The 21431-nt window shown below is 42.4% G+C and overlaps 1 protein-coding gene and 1 pseudogene across 1 annotated transcript in view; both read left to right on the forward strand.

Annotated features, from left to right (window-relative positions):
* The window catches only part of LOC148436147 (uncharacterized), a 200764-nt gene that overhangs the window by 147952 nt on the left and 31381 nt on the right, over positions 1 to 21431 (forward strand). The window contains exons 6-7 of the mRNA XM_088465268.1: positions 3389 to 3528; positions 9375 to 9466. Of these exons, the coding sequence (XP_088321394.1) occupies positions 3389 to 3528; positions 9375 to 9466 (232 nt within the window). The remainder of the gene's footprint in view (positions 1 to 3388; positions 3529 to 9374; positions 9467 to 21431) is intronic.
* On the forward strand, positions 7513 to 7631 carry LOC148436149 (5S ribosomal RNA; annotated as a pseudogene).

Genomic DNA, 21431 nt, shown 5'->3' on the forward strand with positions numbered 1-21431 from the left:
CTAATTTTTTTATGTTTTTGCCATGAAATTTGGCATGCAGCATCGAGCAACAGTTCTACCCAGCCATGCCAAATTTCAGATCCGTACCTCCTGTAGCTTTTGAGGTATAGCCCCTTGAACACCCCACCCCCCCCTTCAGAATTCTCTATGGAGAAATCCATTTTTTTGGATGCAGCCTTAATATAAAGGCATGACTGTGCCCTTATAATTTATTGAAGATCAGAACCAGGGGCTGGCTGGCAACTTTAAGCCTGGGGGGCAAACACAAGCATATGGCCCTTGATTTTCTACCAAATAACTGCGACGGAAAAAATAGCATAATACATTTCTCAGAGGCATGGTATATCTAATGTGGGTGTGGTTTATATAGCCATAGAAAATACTTGTTATATCAAAGAGCTATAAACAAATACATAACCTACCAGTACCATCTGATAAAACAGAAACTATACTAGTTTTCTCTCTTCTGTACAGAGATCATAGCAGTGACCTCTATAGAATAATTAGACATAACACCAGATCCACAATCCGGCCACCTCTCCTTGCTCATTAAATATCTGCCCCCTTTTAAATTAGACCCCAGGATAACACACACACATACACTTCCCTCATTAAACATAATACACTAGATTAAACACACACACTTAAAAATAATGCCACAGATACCCTCTCATTAGGCATCTTACCCAAAATAAGACTCCCCTTTTATTAAAACTCATGGACCAAACCTATTCTCCTACCCTCATTGCAAATAGTGCAAGCAGGCTGCTACTACTATGAACTGAATACAGTCTATTTGATTAATCAAATCACGGAGTGCCGCTGTGTTTGTTACACTGGATATCTATCCACTATAGATTCAGAGGTCCTACATTCCCACGGGTCAGAGGAGTGCCCAGCTATGTGACTATTGTGTGTGTGTGTATATATATATATATATATAGTATAACAGCATAGGCTCGGCACTCGTCCACCGGTGATAAGCAAGGGTGCCCTCCGCAACAATATAAGATACCAGCACACAAAGGCAGCGGCACTCCAAAAACCTCAAGTAAACTTGAGGTTTATATGACCCAGCTTTGTGTGCTGGTATATATATATATATATATATATATATATATAAATATATATATATAGTAGAGATGGTATTATATTCAACTTTTTGATTTATATCAAAATCTTCGTCAAAATAACCCTGACGAAGGTTTTGATATAAAGCGACACATTGAATATAGGTGGTCATGTGTGACCTCAATATTGCCTATTAACTGAGAGTATTGCCATCTTTGCTTTAACTATATATTAATTTGTGGAGTGCACCGGTGAGGCTGCTTTTTGTATCCTGGAGTGGCGAGTTCTCCTGTTTGTTTATATACTGTATATCTCTCTCACTCTCTCTCTATATACATAAAACTACCTAGGTACCTCCTCTAAGAATGGAAAACATTCAAGTGTGTGAATCTATAAATACAGAAATGGACAGGATCAGCACTCTTTGGATTTCATGAAAAGGAAATATTATAAAAAGCTGACACCAACTGTTTTTTTATATATCCTTGTCATGAAATCCAGTGAGTGCACATCATGTTTCTTCTTTGACTATAGTTGCCCACGCTAGTATGTTAAACATTGCATATAATAAATGCCCCCCCACCCCTTCCCCTATATATATTTCATAATTTTGTACCCTATACACCCCTTCCCTTATATATATTATATAACACTGTATACCCCTTTTATATATTTGGTGCTAATCTCTCACACCACATCCCCTCCTTACCCTTATATATTTTATATCTATAATCTTCCTTCACTTCTATATTTTATACTCACCACCTCCCATTTCTTAAATGTTTTTTTGACCATCACCCCCCTATATATTTTAAGTACTCGTTTAACTTACATTTTGCTGAGGGAGGATTGTCAAAGATGACAAGTTCTCTGCACAACAGTGGACATTTTTTCTTCCACAAGCAGGACTCAGGAGGTGGATCGATAAAGGAGGAAGCCAGGGACTTGCGCTCCACCCTGACTCGTCGCATAGGGGTCACAGAATAGAGGGAGAAGGTGATTGGGTAGGAGAACTTGGTGGGTGGGGATCACTTGATGCCTGAGCCCGGAGCTAGCATCGGAGCAAAGCAAAAGCCATGGGAGGAGCTGCTGCTGCAGTTAGGTATGCGCAGCAGCCCTCCCGCGGCCATTGATTGTACCTTAGGTACAAATTCAGCGGCCCCTTACCGCTTCCCGATTGGAGCTCAGATGAGCTGCCATCGCGGTAGACATCATTAAGCCTGGCAGCAGCATGAGCCAGTTCACAGGGGGGGAGCATGTGACAGGTGGCCGGTGCACAGAGAGAAGAAGCTCCCCGGCCGCTCTGACTGTATGAATAATAAAATGGAGCTGTCGGGGAGCATATCCTCTCTGTCTCCCGGCCACCGGGCGTGATGCGGTGTGCAGCTGCAGCCAGCCGGCGGCCCCTAACTTTAAAATTGGAGCGGCCCGGGGGGCATGTGTCACCCTGCCCCCCGGCCCAACCCGCCACTGATCAGAACCGCAACTCTGGTCTGTTCGGATTAACTCTGGAGATAAGGGACATAAGGGACATGCTAGAAAAAAAGGGGCGTGGTCTCATGGGGAAGGGGCATAACAAATATGCAGCCTCATTTACTAATGAGTTTTATCATCAAAACGAGTGAGAAATTTCACTGTGTATGATAAATGGTGCTCCAGCCAATCAGCTCCCAATTGTCAACTGTTAGAAAAATGACAGTCGGGAGCTGATTGGCTGGAGCACCATTTATCATACACAGTGAAATTTATCACACGTTTTGGTGATAAAACTCATTAGTAAATGGGGGCCCTGATTTGTCTTCTACAATAGTGAAGGGGTACCAATCTCTTTGTACACTGTTATCCAGGTGTCAGTGCCAAATACAGTGTCAATGGCTGCAGTGATGATACACAGTAATTATGCAGTATGACTCACCAGCTCTAGATGTAGGAGAGCGCTGTTTAAGCTGCACCTGCAGCAGGATTTGTCCATCAGAACAGCCCTACACGAGCCTGGAGCTGGCAGTGTAGATTACAGACTGAAGGTATAGAAAGATTGCTGCTAGTAGCATATATGCAGCAAATAGCAGCGGGATGGAGTCCTGGGTATCACAGTACTTTAAAATGTGTGCATTAAATAAAGGAGGATGTGACTGAAGGTGCTTGGGGAGGTGGCCACATGGAGAGGGAGTCAGCCAGGCCAGGAGATGCTGGGGATCAAAGAAGAGGAAGCTACAATTGCGACTGATAATAAACAGAAAATGCTAGAAGACAGATAGATAATGACTTATTATTTTTGTTACTACATTTTCCTAACAGCCTTTGCTCAATTTCACAGTCACACTCACCAGCCAGGGTGGTTCCATTAAGTTCACAGGATTTCTCATTCAGGCACGTTCAGGCAGCTCTACCACCCCTGTGGGCTTCTTCAAAATCAGTGACACGAATGCGCAGACCTTGACTTGTACTTCTACTGCTGTAAGTATAATTATTTTTCCTATGAAAATCTTAAATAAAAACAAATTTTAATAAAGGTGTGACTTCACCCACCTACACCAGCATGAAAATGGAATAAAATAAATATTATTACAAATCTTAGGAGACCCATGCTGCTTATCTGGTTTGGCGTACAGTATACGTAATGCTGCTATCTGTGATAATGGGGAAGAGAATTCCTAGCCTCTAGAAAATGTTACAGTGTGTTTTTCCAAAGAGTTAAGGTATAAATGATGTTCGTTAGCTTGTTACTAAGGTACAATTGGATGGCTCATATCAGTTTTCGAAGGTTTATATACTCAGAAAATAAAACAAAACATAAATCACAAGATTATATTTAGATATTTCTTCAACACATTTTTTGTTCTTAAAAAAAAGATGTGACATACAGACTAGCTACAATAGCATACACAGTTGCAACCTGTATGTAGTGAATCACACTAATACGCACATACAGTAGACTGAGAGATAGCTACTGTATATTAGTTTATTAGCATATCTGTAGGTTGCCGCAATGGTCGCAAAGTATATATATATATATATATATATATATATATGTATATATATAATATCCAGAGAGGTCCTGCACTCACATCTAGTAAGGAAACTTCGCGGTGCTATCCAAGGACCCATAAGGCCCCGTAAATAGTTGACAAGATTCCAGAAGGAGGGAAGCACTCGCCAATTCAAATATTAATTGTTTGTCTTTTATTAATGACTGTAGTTCCTCATATATGAATGAATATAGCCATAGGTCTAGTTGACGTTTCGTTCCCTGATCGAACCTTTCTCAAGACTTGAGTAAATGGCTTAATAAGTTAACCACATTCTTAACAATGTTTTAAATATGTGGATAAAGAAAAAACACAAAAGACAATGTCTGCCAGGCTCCCAAAAGAAAAACATATAAGATTATTGCAAATGTGACTATGACCATGTATAGACACCTATATATACAGTGCACACATATATATCAAAGTAAATTATGCTGATTTAGCCGGTAGTCTAATGCTACTTGCAAAATTCATATTGGGGAGACTATATGTAGAACATGGTCCATAACCACAAAAGGACCAACTACAGTGTATGAAACAAGTCAAACATCTATACACTAAATGAGCCAGATTTTATACCTTAGAGCATGATCCAAATGTCCTAATATCCCATGAAGAAATGCAGACATCCCATGACAAAAAATACCTAGAAATACAGAGTGTATACCACCAGTCACCATCACAGTACGCATACAGGTAACATGTACCAGGAAAAACAAGCAAGAGTCTAAATTCTAAATGAACCACATAGTACCTTAGAGCATGATATAAAATGCTGACATCACATAAAGACATGCCAGTATCCCATGACCAAAATTATCTGAAAATACAGAGTGCATACCACTAGTCACCATCAAAGTAACGCATACAAATAGCATGTATCAGGAAAAGAAGTATCAGTCAAACCTGTTAGGGCATCGATCCTTAATATGAATCCCATGCTCTATTATTCACCATACGATCACGGAACCTTCTAGACGTTAGGCCTACATAATAGAGCCCACATGGGCAGGGGCGCCGAGAGGGGGGGGGCGGGTACTAACTACCCGGGCCCAGCCATGTCAGGGGCCCGGTCTGCATCATGTTACCTGTATGCGTACTGTGATGGTGACACAATGGTTATTCATATTGCTGGATGGTACAAATGTTAATCCCTTACTCAATAGATCGATCGATTTATTGAGTAAGGGATTAACATTTGCACCATCCAGCAATATGAATAAATTCCAGACATTCATTGATCTTAATAAATTTGTGAGGAATTTGACTCTTAAAAGACATTTTTTTTAAAAAGATGATGCGATAATTAGAAATTTCAGTGAAAATACATCAAAATCAGGACTTAAGGGTAAGTCAAAATACTACCCATTGGAATGAAAAGGTAATCATTTGAATGTATTTTATGAATTGGTCAAAAAGGATCTATGTGATGTGGACCCACAACCAATGATTAAGTGCAATCTAAAGAATAAAGAAAAAGAAGCACTTAAGAATCTGCAAAGGAATCATGATATTGTTATCAAGCAAGCTGATAAAGGGGGGAGATTGGTCATTATGGACCGATCATACTACACTCAAGAATCCCATAGACTCCTAGGAGATACTAACTCATATAGCCTGCTTTTAAGTGATCCTATGGAGAATTATATAGAAGAATTAAGAACATTATTGGTATATGGTTTACGCAATGGTATCCTAACTAAGGATGAATTCCAATATCTTCTTGTCACCAATCCCACCACCCCCATTTTTTATTTTCTCCTGAAAATACATAAATCTATGATTAATCCACCCGGGAGACCAATTATCGCAGGAATAGATTCACTAACGTCACACTTATCTGAGTATGTGGACAATTTTTTGCACAAGTATGTGCAGGACCTACAATCTTACCTTAAAGATACTACAAATATATTACAGATTCTAGAGAAGTTAGAGTGGAAGGATTCCTATATTTGGGCGAAAATAGACGTACAATCCCTGTATACATGCATTGAGCATCAAAAGGGGATCAATGTATGTAGGGAATTTCTTGAGATGGATCCATCAATAAGTAACATACACAAAGATTTTTTATGTGATATTATGGCTTTTATTCTAAACCACAATTATTTTAAGTTTTTAGATAAATTTTATCAACAGATTTGTGGTACTGCAATGGGGACCATTTTTTCACCAAGCTTCACGAACTTATTTATGGGATGTTGGGAAAAGGAATATGTTTACAACAACAACCCATTCAAGAAGAATATCATATTATATAAACGATATATTGATGACATTTTATTAATATGGGAAGGACCCAAAGAGAGTTTTAATTCGTTTTTAAATCATATTGCTAAAAATAATATGAATCTGAAATTTACATCGTGCATAAATGAAGTCTCCATAGAATTTTTAGATTTGGGAGAAGGGAAAAAGATTCATACAAAGAACTTTGTAAAAAAGGTAGACACTAACAGTTACCTTCATTACAAAAGCGGTCATCTCAGAAAGTGGAAAGAGAACATTTCTTATTCAACATTTCATAGAATTAAGAGGAACTGCAGCGAACCAACCATATGTGAGGAACATACAACTCTACAGCACCAGGTTTACTGAAAAAGACTATCCAACTAGAGTTCTAACTGAAGCTGCTGCCAAGACTCGATCACTAGAGAGACATGACCTACTGGTATATAAAGAAAAAAATACCAATGAGGAAACAAATATCATTCCCTTCATTACCACGTTCAATGCTCATGAGAACAAAATTAGAAATACTCTCACCAAACACTGGAAAATTCTAATGATGGATCCGGTTCTAAAAGAAGCTCTCCCAAAGAAACCTCCTATTGTTTTTAGAAAAGCAAAAAACCTGAAACATATACTTGCACCAAGTATGTTAAAGAATACCATCCTTCCAAAACATAATACATTTCATATCTGCCCAGGATGCTATAAGTGTGGCAAATGTATTGTCTGTAAATATTTAAACAGACAAAGGAGAACTTTGTATAATTCTTCAAATAACAAAGAATATAAAATTAAGCATCATCTTAACTGCAATTCCACATCAGTTATTTATCTTTTAGAGTGCACATGCGGCATTAAGTATGTAGGCAAGACTAAACGACCACTTAAATTGAGGATACAGGAACACATCTGGAATATCAGAAATAAAGTTGAGGGACACACGGTTTTAAGGCATTTTTTACAGCATCATAACTCTAATCCTGACGATCTTACTTTCAAGGCCATTGAACATGTACAAACTGGAGAAAGAGGAGGAGATCTGGCGAATAAACTATCTAGACGAGAAATGTACTGGATCTTTGAACTTGATACCTTGCCCCACGAGGCTTTAATGATAGCTACGAGATAGCCCCTTTTTTGTGATCAATGTAGAGGGTAATTTCAAAGTCTCATAGTTATCTACAGTCATACCTCGTTATAAGTACCCAATCTCATCTGATCTTGGAAGCTAAGCAACATTGGGCCTGGCTAGTACCTGGATGGGGGATCTCTGGGGAATACCAGGTACTGTAGTCCCAGATTGAGACTAAAAAATATTCCGTCATGATCTGAACAATTTTTGACCAAGAACGCCTTATGAAATGAATTTCATTTGACAACCTCGTTGCCAATTTGATGAATTTGAAGACGACTCAGGATCAGAAGGACCAATCGATATCATCTATATGGATTAACTTGAAGGATTCGAATAAAGACCTTTTATGTTGGATTTCATTACAAAAATCCTCCTCCAGAGATCTCACTATTCGATGTGGAAAATATGTACCAATAGATGTTTTATATACAAAATACAGCGAGACATCTCCCGTGAAAATCGCATGTTTGAAAGCTTAAATAGCCGTAATGTCGATATAAATGGAGTATCAAGATGTCTGCCGTCTGAAATCAAATAAAGTGTAGCAACATGGCCGCTAACGACATGACAACATCTACACATATGGGCAGAAGTAAACGCAGCCGGGCGGAAATGACACAGCGGACACCAGGTGATGATCCACCACAGATGAGTGGTGAAACAGGAGTGCATGGGCGGAAGTGACGCGAGAGGCTGCATCAAGCAGGGCGGAAGTGACAAAGCAGACATCACGTGATGACCAGGTTTACTCTGCAAATAACACCGAAAAATTAGTTCTAGCATCTAAAATCATATACTGTGGAAGCGATTTACTTACATAAATGAACTTTACCTTGGCTATGAATTAGTCACGATGTTTGAATGACTTTTTTATTACTGAAAACCGGAAGTGGTCATAATTAATTCTAAGCACCTCCCATCATCCTGATTTAAAGGGTATATATATCAGGTCCCTGACAGGAGTGTTACATCCCTTGAAGAAGTCCACCATATGGACGAAACGTGTTGGATACTCCTGGTTCCAGCCTTACATGAACTTACCTATTTGTGATCCAGATAAGCCCTCCATTCTTTATCCCTACCCATATAATTTTTAATTTTTATTTGCATTTCTTTATTTTTAGATTAAATTAATTATTGTACTGCCCTATATGTTAGGGTCAGCTGTTATTTGCAATAAATTACTCTTTTTTAATTATATTTATATTTGTCATTCATATAATACTATATGCACTTTATAACACTTTGATATCATATTTACTTGCGTTTATTGCACACACTATCTCAGTCTTGCGTACTTGCACATTATTTATTTATTTATTCTAATGATTCATGTAGCACCTTATCAAAGTATTTATTAGCACATTGGTCGCTTTTTTATCAGCTTCACTTTCCCCATTTTACTTTTTAACAAATCACCATTGTTATCACATTGCTGTAGAGCTGACACCTATACCATTAGGGAGTGCTTTTATCTTTGGTGCATTATATTTATCTCCCTGTAATTTTATATGAGTTTTGAATATTGATTTTATATATATTTTTAGAAAGTAAAGTGTTCTTTTAGTTCACTTGGCGTTGTAGTCTATTATATATACACTATATATATATATATATATATATATATATATATGAATTATATATGAATTATATATATATATATATATATATATAAATTATATATATATATTTGCTATTTGCTTTAAAAATGCATTACTTAACATTTTACTGTGCCCCCTCCCTTCATGCACTGCCACAGTTTTAGCACATCCTAACAGCACAACTGTGGCAGAGCATGCTGGGATGTGGATGACCATAGCAACTTTTTTCCACACATTGCTTACTCATGTTATATAGTATATAACTATTCTCACATTAATATTATGTGCAAATTGGAATTACAGAGCTCAGTGAGTCACACATCAAATAATGCAAAGACCAGCATACAGATGACATGGGTGGCACCAAACTCCAACATTGCAGATATTCAGATCAGGTAATATATTCTTATCATCATCATCATCATCTTGGTTACTCCTAAATCCTTGTGGCCTTGGAATTAATTGGTCTTGTAACTAAAGGTCAAGGCATACAGAGAATGGACTAAAGGCCTGATTCATCATAGATCGCTGTTACGATCACAGCTTCATAATCGCACGCAGCTCTGCTGTGAAAATATGCTAATGATTGCAATCACAATGCTGTCACACTACCAGCATAAAGATGCCCACTGCCTTCCACTACCGCTATCTTACGTCTGTAATACTTTGCATTTCTTCACAAACATCGGTAACATCGAGTACCATCGGTCCCTCACGCCGTATTACAGCAGGCCTGACCTTTCTCAGAAATTGCTAACCTCATTGTATGCAGTGAGTACACAGGCTATGTATGCAATCTCAGTGGCTAATTTATGCACGCCCATGCAACAGCGTTCAAACGGACAGACACGTCTTCGTTTCTCTGACCACCCCCCCGTCACCACCCCCAAACGTTCACTGCCTGTCAATCACTCTGCGATGGCTCTGAGTGGTCTCCATCTCAGTGCAGCCTTCACGCACATGCACTGCGATGCATACGCATGCGCAGTACACAACAATCGGCCATCTGAGTACGCTTTTGCAATAGCAATCCATGATGAATCAGGCCCTAAGTCCATATAGAAGTCAGAATGTGACTATCCAGATAAATGTTTAATATCCAGGCAGAACTAGAACTATAACAAGATAAGCACAAGTATCATTGTTTCAAAGGTAACTGCACCTATCATGGGTGGTGTAGAATGAGGTTGTCTGCTCTCTAAAAGTCAGATAGTCATTTACAGCACCATAGCAGGATGGCAATGTGCTCTGTGCTGCACTGCCGCCCCTCTCCCCTCCCGTCCCCTCCTCTCCGTAAGCGCCTACCTTTACACCCGCCCGACGGATGGAGGGAGTGGATCTGTGTGAGCCTCCTTGCACTCCAGGAGGTCTCTTCCTGCAGACCTCCGGAGCCAGCCAGGTAGCGGCCGGTGACCTTGCAGGATTGCGCCCTGTGCGGAGGCACCGGCCGCACAACCCTTCCTACGGCCCTCGTCATTTATATGGGTTTATTCATAAAGAATACTTCTTTATCATTGATTATTTTCATATAACTTTGCATCATATTTTTGCAATATTTTACCATTTTCCATGTAATTCACTGTCCTACTGCAAAGTGCTGCTACAGGTTAGATGGATTCAGACTGGTAAAGTTAATGTACAAACAGCACAAATACAGTATGTCTCTGGGACTGAAATCAACCATGGGAGCCGAGACTGAACTCCAATGCCCAGACTGGATTACAAAAGTTCTGTGGTAATTGAGTGCTCTTTCCCTCTGCAGCAGCAGCCCTTCCACTGGTATGACTACCACATACCCTGCTTGCTGGCCACTGAAGGGAAGCAACCTGATAAGGTCTTGCTAGGCTCAAGGAGAAGGATTATTGAGCATCCAGTTCATCCCTCCACAAGCAATGGGTACAGCAGCAGCAACATCGAGCTAGGGGCAGCGAGGAGGCACCACAGTAATTACACCTGTGTATCATGGACAGGGGGTGGACTGAGAGAGCTGGGGGCAGTAGGGAGTGATCAGTCTGATGTGACCCAGCATATGCCAAGTCACTTCATAAACATAGACAGAGCTGCAGCAGTGAGAGAGCGACAGGGGAGAGGACAGAATGGAGGCATTAGGGACTCAGCACTGCAGTCTGTGCATATCCCAGTCACATGAGGAGCAGATTATTTTGTCTGTCAATTTTTCCCTTGGGCACCTATGATTGTCCGGCTTTAGAGAAGGGGGTGGAGAGAGCAGGAAGATGCAGGCTTCCCCGCTCTTCACCCTCAGTAGGCCCATTACGCCGTCCTGAGACAGTGATTTTGTTTTTAGAAACGAAATGGAAAGCTGAGTTTTCCGTGGTTCTATGAATATGGGGAAGTGATCCTGACACAGAGCTGGGGCGCCGCTGGAGAAATCTGAATTTCTCCACGGTAACCCCATCTGTGAATAGGAGGAAGTAGTGAAAAGCCCTGATATCACATGTTAGCAGCTGTGATAGCTGTAATATGGTAATGCAGCAGGAGGTATCACGCCTCCTGCATGCATTATTTATCCAAGCTGCATCCTTGGGCACAGCATCGGCTCATCTGCATGTCCATTGGCAGTCTAATTGACCATGGGGTCACTCCAGCTATTCCAGATGCTCAAAAGAGGCCTCACCAGTCCCACTCAATGGAGATGATACGTCTCCGTTTTGGGAAACTGAGGCCGTCGCCGCCCCTCCCAGCCCTGAAACAGCAGCAGAATCACTGACAGTCTGATGATGAATGCATACCTCCTAACATTTGAGGAGCTCCACTCAGGACATCCGCGCACCAAAGGCGTGCGCGTCCCCGAAAAGGGGGGTGGTCTACGCTGAAAGCCCCGTTTACATCAGAAAGGGGTATGCCCAGCATCTCGGAGATGCTGGGCTGCCCCCGGCTACCCCCGTACTGTGAATAGATACTGTGCGCAGGCACACAGCATCTATTCTCGCTCTGCATACACGCTGCTCTGCTATGCAGAGCAGCAGTGTATGCTTCCCCCAACTTCCCCCCCACCACGGGACACTGGGGCCCCCGGGGGGGACAGCTGGCCAGTCCCAATAAAAGGGACTGTCCCGCTGAATGCGGGACAGTTGGGAGGTATGCGAATTTGCAGATTCCCTACCATCGGGAATCTGCTTTCAGCACTGCTGAATTAGGTTCCTAGAGTGGCAATTCTCTATACCCCGATTCACCACAGTACCCTGATTGCACTGCACTACATGTCCGGGTACTACATCTTTGGATATTGTCTACAATGGTTATTATTTTCTGACTGCACTGTCCCAAGTATTCCTGCAGCCTAAGATATACAGTATGGAGGGATTCCATCCTTATAAAGAAATAAAACAAACAATATATAAGCATATGACACTGGGTAGATTTTTTGGAAACCATACCGTGGAAATTGCAAAACATACTGTAATACTTTAATGCAGGGTGGGGAACCTTTTTTCTGCTGAGGGCCATTTTGATTTATAAAATATTACTTGTGGGGCCGGTGGAGGCCACGACCCCTCCGTGTGATGTGACACGGGGGCAGGGCCACAAACACCGGTGATTACAACAATGCCCAGAGCATCCTGAGGATGCTCCATGGAGCTGTAAGGTCAGCGTTGTGACTGTCTGAAGCTTCCTAAGGATATTCCAGGTGGCATTGCTGCATAGATTCTGGCTGCAGGGTAGTAGCCAGTTGAGGCTAGCAGAATAAAGCTCCAAGGGCCTGACCAAATGATTCTGGGGGCCTTATATGGCCTCAGGTTCCCCACCCCTGCTTTATTGGATACCATAATCATATATAGAAACAGACATGCAAATACATATTCTTTTTTTTAATGTTTATGTAATCCTGGTTAAGGGTTAAAGTCCATATAATATTGAGAAGTACAGTATGTATACGAGGTTTTATATATATATATATATATATATATATATATACGGATGGTGCAGCACTCCATGCACTTAATAATAGTCTAAGACGACGACATAATAGGTCAGCAACGTTTCAGTGCTTTTATTGTCGAACTGTCATCAGGCTTAACATTATACAAAACAAACAGAACTTAAATACAAACTACTTACCGCCACGTGTATACCGTGTCCAGGAAGCTGGACACCGCGTCCCACTCGGGCGCGCATATATGTTATGACATTATCGTACACGATGTGTCATTAGTGACAACCCAGCACAATAGTAACAGTACAAAAACATAAAACATTATCAATAACATACACATCATCGTTAATTCCTATAGGATATAGTGAACAATCAAAAACGCACAAATACAATCAGAAAAAGATTGAGAGCACTACAACATAGTAACTCAACTAATCGCCACAGTACTAATAATTAATGACTAAGGGCATTATGTCCAATATACTGTAAAGCGTAGTATTACCTAGATGACCCTCAAATGCATGAGTATAGCTCAGCAATGATAGAATATAATAATTATAATTACGATAATACATAGTCAAAGCAAGGCTTAATTTACTCAAATTCGCTAGGGCTGGTATGTTCTAAATAACATTTAACTTGTCAAACGAATAATACTTTAATATAAGGTATGTCTGGTCATACTAAGCACTCACGATGGCATTATGCCATCAAAGTGATAACCTACAGCAAACCTCCACCCAAAGACCATAAACAAAGGTGACAGCAACAATCACAAAGTTATGCAAAGTAATGGAATCCTGTATGTTCATTAATTCCCTTTGGAGCAAGGGTCCCTAAACGATATATCCATTTACTTTCAGCATGTAATAGTTTCAAACCTCGATTACCACCATGAATAGACAGGGGAACATGATCAATCATTCTATAGCGGAGTGATGCTAGAGAATGGTGGGCATTATAGAAGTGTCTGGCGACAGGTTGGTCGCTATTACCGGTATTCAAAGCACTTCTAATTGCAGATCTGTGATCTGCCATACGCTCCTTAAAGGAACGTTCGGTCTTACCTATATATGACAGCCCAGAAGGACAAAGGATCTGGTACATCACGAATTTAGAAGAGCATGTTAATCTATAACCAATATGGTATACCTTACCCGAATGGGGATTAAAAAGCCACAGGTGGTAAAGGAACTTCTGTAACACCCGTTCTTACCTTTAAGGAAATTACCTGTAGGTGTCTCTTTAGCGCTAGTAATGACTGTCTTAACAAAACAGTCTCTGGGGTCCACCAGAGGACGTGGCAGAAGACCACCGCAGGGGCGCAAACCCAAGTTAACAACTTATCAAATTATGAACTATCAACCCTGGAGACCCAAATTCTATCTATAGGATTATCGTTGTACCTACTAATTCCTTTGACTACTTTCAGTGGTCAGTCGAAAAACATAGGTTACATCGGCAACTTAGACGTAAAGAATTCTTCAACAAGTCCCCCATACAATCAGTAGCCACAGCCCCAATACCATCGGCCTTAAAAAAATTTATACCTAAATCGTCTTTTGATCCCCCTTCAGTAAATGCTTCTATTAAAACTTTTATGCGACTACTCGATCAAGAAATTGATTCTCACCTTAAAATGAATACACCCATCAGAAGAAACTTTAGTAGTCTTGAACATCAGACCCTGAAAAAGCTGGCTGATAATAAAGACCTGGTATTCCGATCAGCTGATAAAGGGGCTGCATTGGTCGTATTAAACACTACAGATTATTTAATAGAAATACAATGGCAGTTAAGTGATAACACCACATATCGTGCTTTGGATGGCAATCCCACCAATATCTTCAAAAAATCTCTTACTGCTATATTACAACAAGCAGTGGATAACCACTCAATTCCCAGTAATCTTATGGAAGTATTGATACCTGCATATCCAATGGTACCTATAATGTACACTACCCCGAAAGTGCACAAATCTTTACAAAATCCCCCAGGATGACCTATAATCATAGCCACCAACTCATTGTACCAACTGGTGGCTGTTTATTTGGACAGCTTGTTTCAACCTTGTATTCTTCCTCACCCACGATATCTATTGGACACTACCTCGCTGCTACGACAGTTAAAAGCCCTACCTACATTGGAAGACAATATTTGGCTGTGAAGCATAGATGTAGCCAATCTATACATGATGATCCCACATAATATGGGTTTGAGTATTATTCAACAATTTTTGAAATTTCACCCCCAGTACAAAGGCCCATGTTTATATTTGGTTATATCTTTATTAACTGAAATCCTTACCAAAAATGTTTCCCTTTTTGATGGGAAATTTTACCTCCAGTGTGTTGGCTGTGTGATGGGGTGCAGTTTGGCCCCATCGTACGCCAAATTTTTTTTATTTTTGAGGTTGAACGGGAAATATTTTTTGAAGATATGGGTATAGCTAACAATATCGTGTATTATACACGTTTTATTGATGATATCTTGATCTTTTGTAGAGGTAGTAAGGAGTCTTTTGAAAAAGTAATCAATGATCATAATAGCAGGAACCATTCTATAAAATTAACATATACTATTAGTGATAATATGGTTAATTTTTTAGATGTTCCAATTTCAATTCAAAGCAGCTGTATTGAAACATCACTTTACTCAAAGCCTACTGATCATAACAACCTCCTACATAATCGTAGCTTCCATCCAGATCCCCTAAAGAGAGGGCTCCCCTATTCACAACTGTCCATATAAAAAGAATTACATCAGACCCCCAAGTAGCGGAGACCCAAATGAACTCCATGATTAATAAATTCTTTGAGAGAGGATATAGTTGGGAATCCCTTATGGAGGCTAAACGTATAGTGTTGGATTTAGACAGAGATGTATTATTAACCATAGGTCCCAAGCGGCTCTCAACACCATTGTTCCCATGGGTTATGCAGTATAACCCAGTGAGCAAAGCTATTAACCATACAGCCAAGAAACTATGGCCATTGGTACAAACTGACGGTGATTTGGGCTTACAAGATACTAAACTAATAGTTAGCTATAAGCGAGGTCGGAACCTCAGAGACCGTTTGGTTAAGACAGTCATTACTAGTGCTAAAGAGACACCTACAGGTAATTTCTTAAAAGGTAAGAACGGGTGTTACAGATGTTCCTGTACCACCTGTGGCTTTTTGATCTCAGGTGATACTTTTCACCACCCCCAGTTGGGTAAGGTATACCATATTGGTTATAGATTAACATGCTCTTTTAAATTCGTGGTGTACCAGATCCTTTGTCCTTCAGGGCTGTCATATATAGGTTAGACCAAACGTTCCTTTAAGGAGCATATGGCAGATCACAGATCTGCAATTAGAAGTGCTTTGAATACCGGTAAAAGCGACCAACCTGTCGCCAGACACTTCTATAATGCCCACCATTTTCTAGCATCACTCCACTATAGAATGATCGATCATGTTCCCCTGCCTATCCGTGGTGGTAATTGAGGTTCGAAACTATTACAGGCTGAAAGTAAATGGATATATCGTTTAGGGACCCTTGCTACCAAAGGACTTAATGAACATACAGGATTCCATTACTTTACATAACTTTGTGATTGTTGCTGTGACCTTTGTTTATGGTCTTTGGGTGGAGGTTTGCTGTAGGTTATCACTTTGATGGCATAATGCCATCGTGAGTGCTTCGTATGACCAGAAGTACCTTATATTAAAGTGTTTTATCATGAAGTGCTATTAAAGCACTGCAATCCTGTCATAGATCCATCTGGGAGACACTGTCCCAGATATTGTCACAGCTGACATTGTCCTAGTGTGACAATATCTGGGACAATGTCTCCCAGATAGATCTATGAAAGGATTGCAGTGCTTTAATAGCACTTCATGATAATGATGGTGTCTCCTTCATGTAATTGGGGGGTGTGTCCATGTGTGAGGCCTCTGGTACTTATAGGCCCATTTGGCCAGCTGGTAGGGCTTGCTACTTTTACACTCTGGGCGGTGGTGATCTGGTCTTGACAAAGGGCCCTGTGTGGCCCGAAACATCGGCTTTTGAAAGTGTTGTCCTGATGATGTGAGTTATTAAATGTGTTTGCCTACATTATGAAGACTGGTGAGTGCTCTCTCTGTTCATTGAATATATTTTGGCTGCCTGTGAATGGATTCTGCTGCGTAACCTGAGATCTGCACCCCAGCACTTTGACTGTCTACAACTTGTGAGTGCAATTCTGATCTTGGATTTATATATATATATATATATATATTTGTGTGTGTATATATGTACTGTATGTAGTCACAATTCATGAAGTAAAATGTATATGTGTGTCATGTATTTATAATGAAGTATTGTAATTCATGATATATATATTTAATGTATTTACATATAGGTTTATGTGGTACTTTTTTCTCTGTGGTGAGGCTGTTCCCCAGTGTGTGGGATGCACATGCACAGGAGAAGAAGGGGTGGAGTGATATGGCTGGGAGTGGTTGAGTTCCTGTCAGAGAAAGAAGGGTAGGGAAAGTGAGAGAGGTATAAAAAGGTGCTGCCAGGAGACTGACAGGGAATCTGCTAGTCACTTCCTTGAGTGCTCACCCCCTGTGTCCTGGGCAGTAGCAGAGCTATAAAGTGGCTACCAGGTGCAGAGGGGTGGAGCCAGAGAGGGAGCTGGTGGACTTGGCATCTAGGGCCGACACTTATTGGTGGCAGGGTGGATAAGTTACCTGTAGCCAACCAGAGGCTGTGGCCGGAGATGGTAGGTGGAGCTCATGACGAGGTGCACAGGACATACAGTCGAGAGACAGCAGAGTGGCGCTGCAATGGCAGAGCTGGCAGCAACTAACTGTGGCAGGAGGGAGCATCAGCAGAGGTGCTCCACAGCATTTGGGAGTGTTAGTACGGATGACAAGCCACTGGCTGGACCAAATCTACTAACTCAGGGCACATCAGCATAGAGGAGGTGGTGAGCAGGGAGTGGCAGCATAGGGTTTGAGCCCTCATTAGCGATTTCACACTCCTTAAGCATACATAGCTTCCACAAAGTAGGGAGGACTTTACCATTAGGAGAGATTAGCATATTTAAATATATGTTTGCACAAACTCTGACTGTAAAGAACTTAGGGGTGATTCAGACCCAGATGCAATGCAGCACACTTTCGCAGCCGTCAGGGGCAGGGTATGCAAATTCCACGATCGCACAGCAAGGCTTAAGGATGCCCTATATATTAGAGATGAGCTGTTCGGATTCTGTGGAATCCGAACCGCTCCGAACATTGGGGATCCGAGTCCACCCGAACGCTGTTCGGGTGTTCCCCGCCTGACTCTGATCCCCGTTCGAGGCCGATGTCACATTCTCGCAAGAGAATCCGACGTCAGAGCTCCTCTAGTGTAGGTCAGACCGCTGTGATAGCGGTCTGCCCTACACAGATCAAACACACAGCCGCCAGCAGCAGCTGTGTGTTTGTAATAGCAGCCAATGAGAGTCACACAGACTCTCATTGGCTGCTGCACGGAGGGAGCCGGTTGGAGCTCACTCATGAGCTCCATCTTCCGGCTCCCTCCTCAGCATGTGACAGCAGAGCAGAGCGGACGGCGGCGGGAGTGGGGATTCAGGTAAGTTTTATTTTTTTATTTTTTTATGCGTGTGTGTAAGGGGGCATTAATGGGGGGTATACTACTACAGGTCGCCTGCTAGTGGGGGGCATATTACTACTGGGGGCCTGCTAAGTGGGGGCCTGCTAATGGGGGGTATACTACTACTTGAGGCCTGCTAGTGGGGGCACTACTACTACTGGGGGCCTGCTAAGGGGGAGCGTACCACTACTGGGGGCCTGCTAAGGGGGGCATACTACTATTGGGGGCCTGCTAAGGGGGGGCATACTACTACTGGGGGCCTGCTAAGGGGGGGCATACAACTACTGGAGGCCTGCTAAGGGGGGGATATTACAACTCTTGGGGCCTGCTAAGGGGGGGCATACCACTACTGGGGGCATACTACTACCACTGGAGGCCTGCTAAGGGGGGGGCATACTACTACTGGGGGCTTGCTAAGGGGGAGCATACCACTACTGGGGGCCTGCTAAGGGGGGGCATACTACTACTGGGGGCATGTTAATGGGGGCACTGCTACTGGGGGGCATACTACTGGGGGGCATGCTAATGGGGGGTATACTACTGGGGGGCATACTACTACTGGGGGCACTGCATAGGGGGCCCTACTACTAAGGGGACTGCATAGGGGGCACCACTCCTGGCGCCATTGTGTAAGGGACACCACTGCTGGGGGCATTGTATAAGTGGCACTACTACTGTGGGCATTGTATAAGGGGCATTACTACTGTGGGCTTTGTGTATAAGGGTCACTACTGTGGGCATTGTGTAAAAGGGTCACTACTGTGGGCATTGTGTAAAAGGGGCACTACTGTGGGCATTGTGTAAGAGGGGCACTACTGTGGGCATTGGGTAAAAGGGGCACTACTGTGTGTCGTAATATAAATAAGAGACACTACTTTATGGTGTAATGTGAATCAGGGCCTATGTGCGGTGTAATGTGAATAAGATGGCTCCTTGGGCCGTAGCCCACTATGTAACAAGTACTGTGATTCTGCTGGCCATACCCCACTGGGTGGGTGCACTACTTTTCATTTCTGCCCCTGCTGTGTGGCAATGTTTCATAGATGTGCTTTAAATTGTAGTGTCTGTGCCGCTGCGCGGCTGCTTTGTCGCTTAGTAACCAGTCAGCTCACTGCAACCTTTGGCCAATAATGTTGAAAACAATATTATAAGCTGTGAGGTGGTCTAAATTGACTGTAAATGACTGGAAATTAATGTTATTGAGGTTAATGATACTCTAAGAAGAAGAAAAAGGACCAATTTATGTGATTTTAGCTTTTTTTGTCAATTTTTGTAAAAAAAATCCAAATCCAAATCCAGTCACCACAGTTTGGCAAATCCAAACCCAAAACCGGACGACGAATTAGAACCAAATCCAAATCTGGCAAAAATGGTCTGGCGCACATCCCTACTATATATCTTAGAGAGTGATGGCAGAGCGAATGCACACCAGTCAAAAGACACCCCCTTTTCTTTCGCAGCACACGTCATCTCCAGGAAGTGTATGCAATATCAGTAACATCGAGAGCTGTCTGAGCTGCTCATAGCCCTTGAGGTAGACCCTACCCTGCCGCAAGCACTGCGATCACTGCAGGCTGAAATACAACCAGGTGACATGTACAATGATGCCTCCATGATAACTATGCACGCCCATGAAACGCCGTTAAAACACACAGGCATGCCTGCATTCACACATCCACACCGCCGTTTTCATAAACCTTCTCCTGACACCACCCACAAACGGCACTGTCTGCCACTCAAATTAGCTCTCAGTCTGTGTACTTCGAGCGCCCGATTCACGATCACTAAGACTGGCTTGCGCAGGCACACTGCGGCTTATACGCATGCGCAGAATGCAAAAAATCGGCAAGCTACGAGCGAATGTTGCGTTGTGTCCTGGTCTGAGCGGGCCCTCAGTTCAACATGTCAGTGGGAGGAAGATGCAGAGAGTTGGATGAGTGATATTAACACTGGGATATTTACTTATATTTATTTTATCTTCAGTGAGTTAGAGAACTGTGACAGGCTATGAAATCAGTACTATTATCTCATGTTCCATCATCTCTACAGCAGAGTATAAGTTTAGGAGAGACAGAGGGCCTAATTCAGACCCGCTCGCGAGCGCTGAGCGCTCGCATGCGGGTCGATGGTGCCCTAATGCGCATGCGCACGACGGAGGGAGCTCCATCGTGCGCATGCGCGAGACCCGCATACCGACAGCCAAGCTGACGCTATGGGTCTCGCACCAAAGGGGGCGTGCTGTCGATGGTGAGTGACAGCACGCCAACTTTGGTGGGCGTGCCGGGGGCGTTGCTGCCCAGACGGAGGCGTTCCCATGGGAACGCCTTCAGTCTGGAGCCGGCTCCACTGACATCACCAGTGATGTCAGTGGGAGTGCTTTTGGCTCTGATAGAGCCAAAAGCACCCCTGGGCTTGCGGCAGTGAGACCCTAACGCAGGGTCTCGTCGCAAGCCCGATGGTCGCGATGGTCTTGACCATCGCGACCATCTTTTTGGCCGCTCGCGTAAGCTGTGGGTGGTCACCCACAGCTATGCGAGCGGTCAGGAGTCCGCTCCATTTTTAGGTAGGAGGGCCCTGATTCAGAGCGAGCGCTCTTGTCAGAGCGTCCGGCTCTGAATCAGGCCCAGAGTTCAATTTACTTATTAAGAGACTTTTACAAACTCTATGTTTTTTGTTTAACTGCTGTAAGGGGAACAGAACTGGTTTGAGAGTATAGGAAGTAAACTCATATGTTCAGCATTTGATTATGCCCACCGGCATTCAGGCAGTGATTTGCGGACAGGTGAGGCAGAGCCTTTCCTGTCATACTTAGGTATGCTCCAAAGTTTTGACTA

The sequence above is a fragment of the Taudactylus pleione genome, unplaced genomic scaffold, assembly GCF_031769625.1.
Source record: "Taudactylus pleione unplaced genomic scaffold, aTauple2 ptg001942l, whole genome shotgun sequence".
NCBI lineage: Eukaryota > Metazoa > Chordata > Amphibia > Anura > Myobatrachidae > Taudactylus > Taudactylus pleione.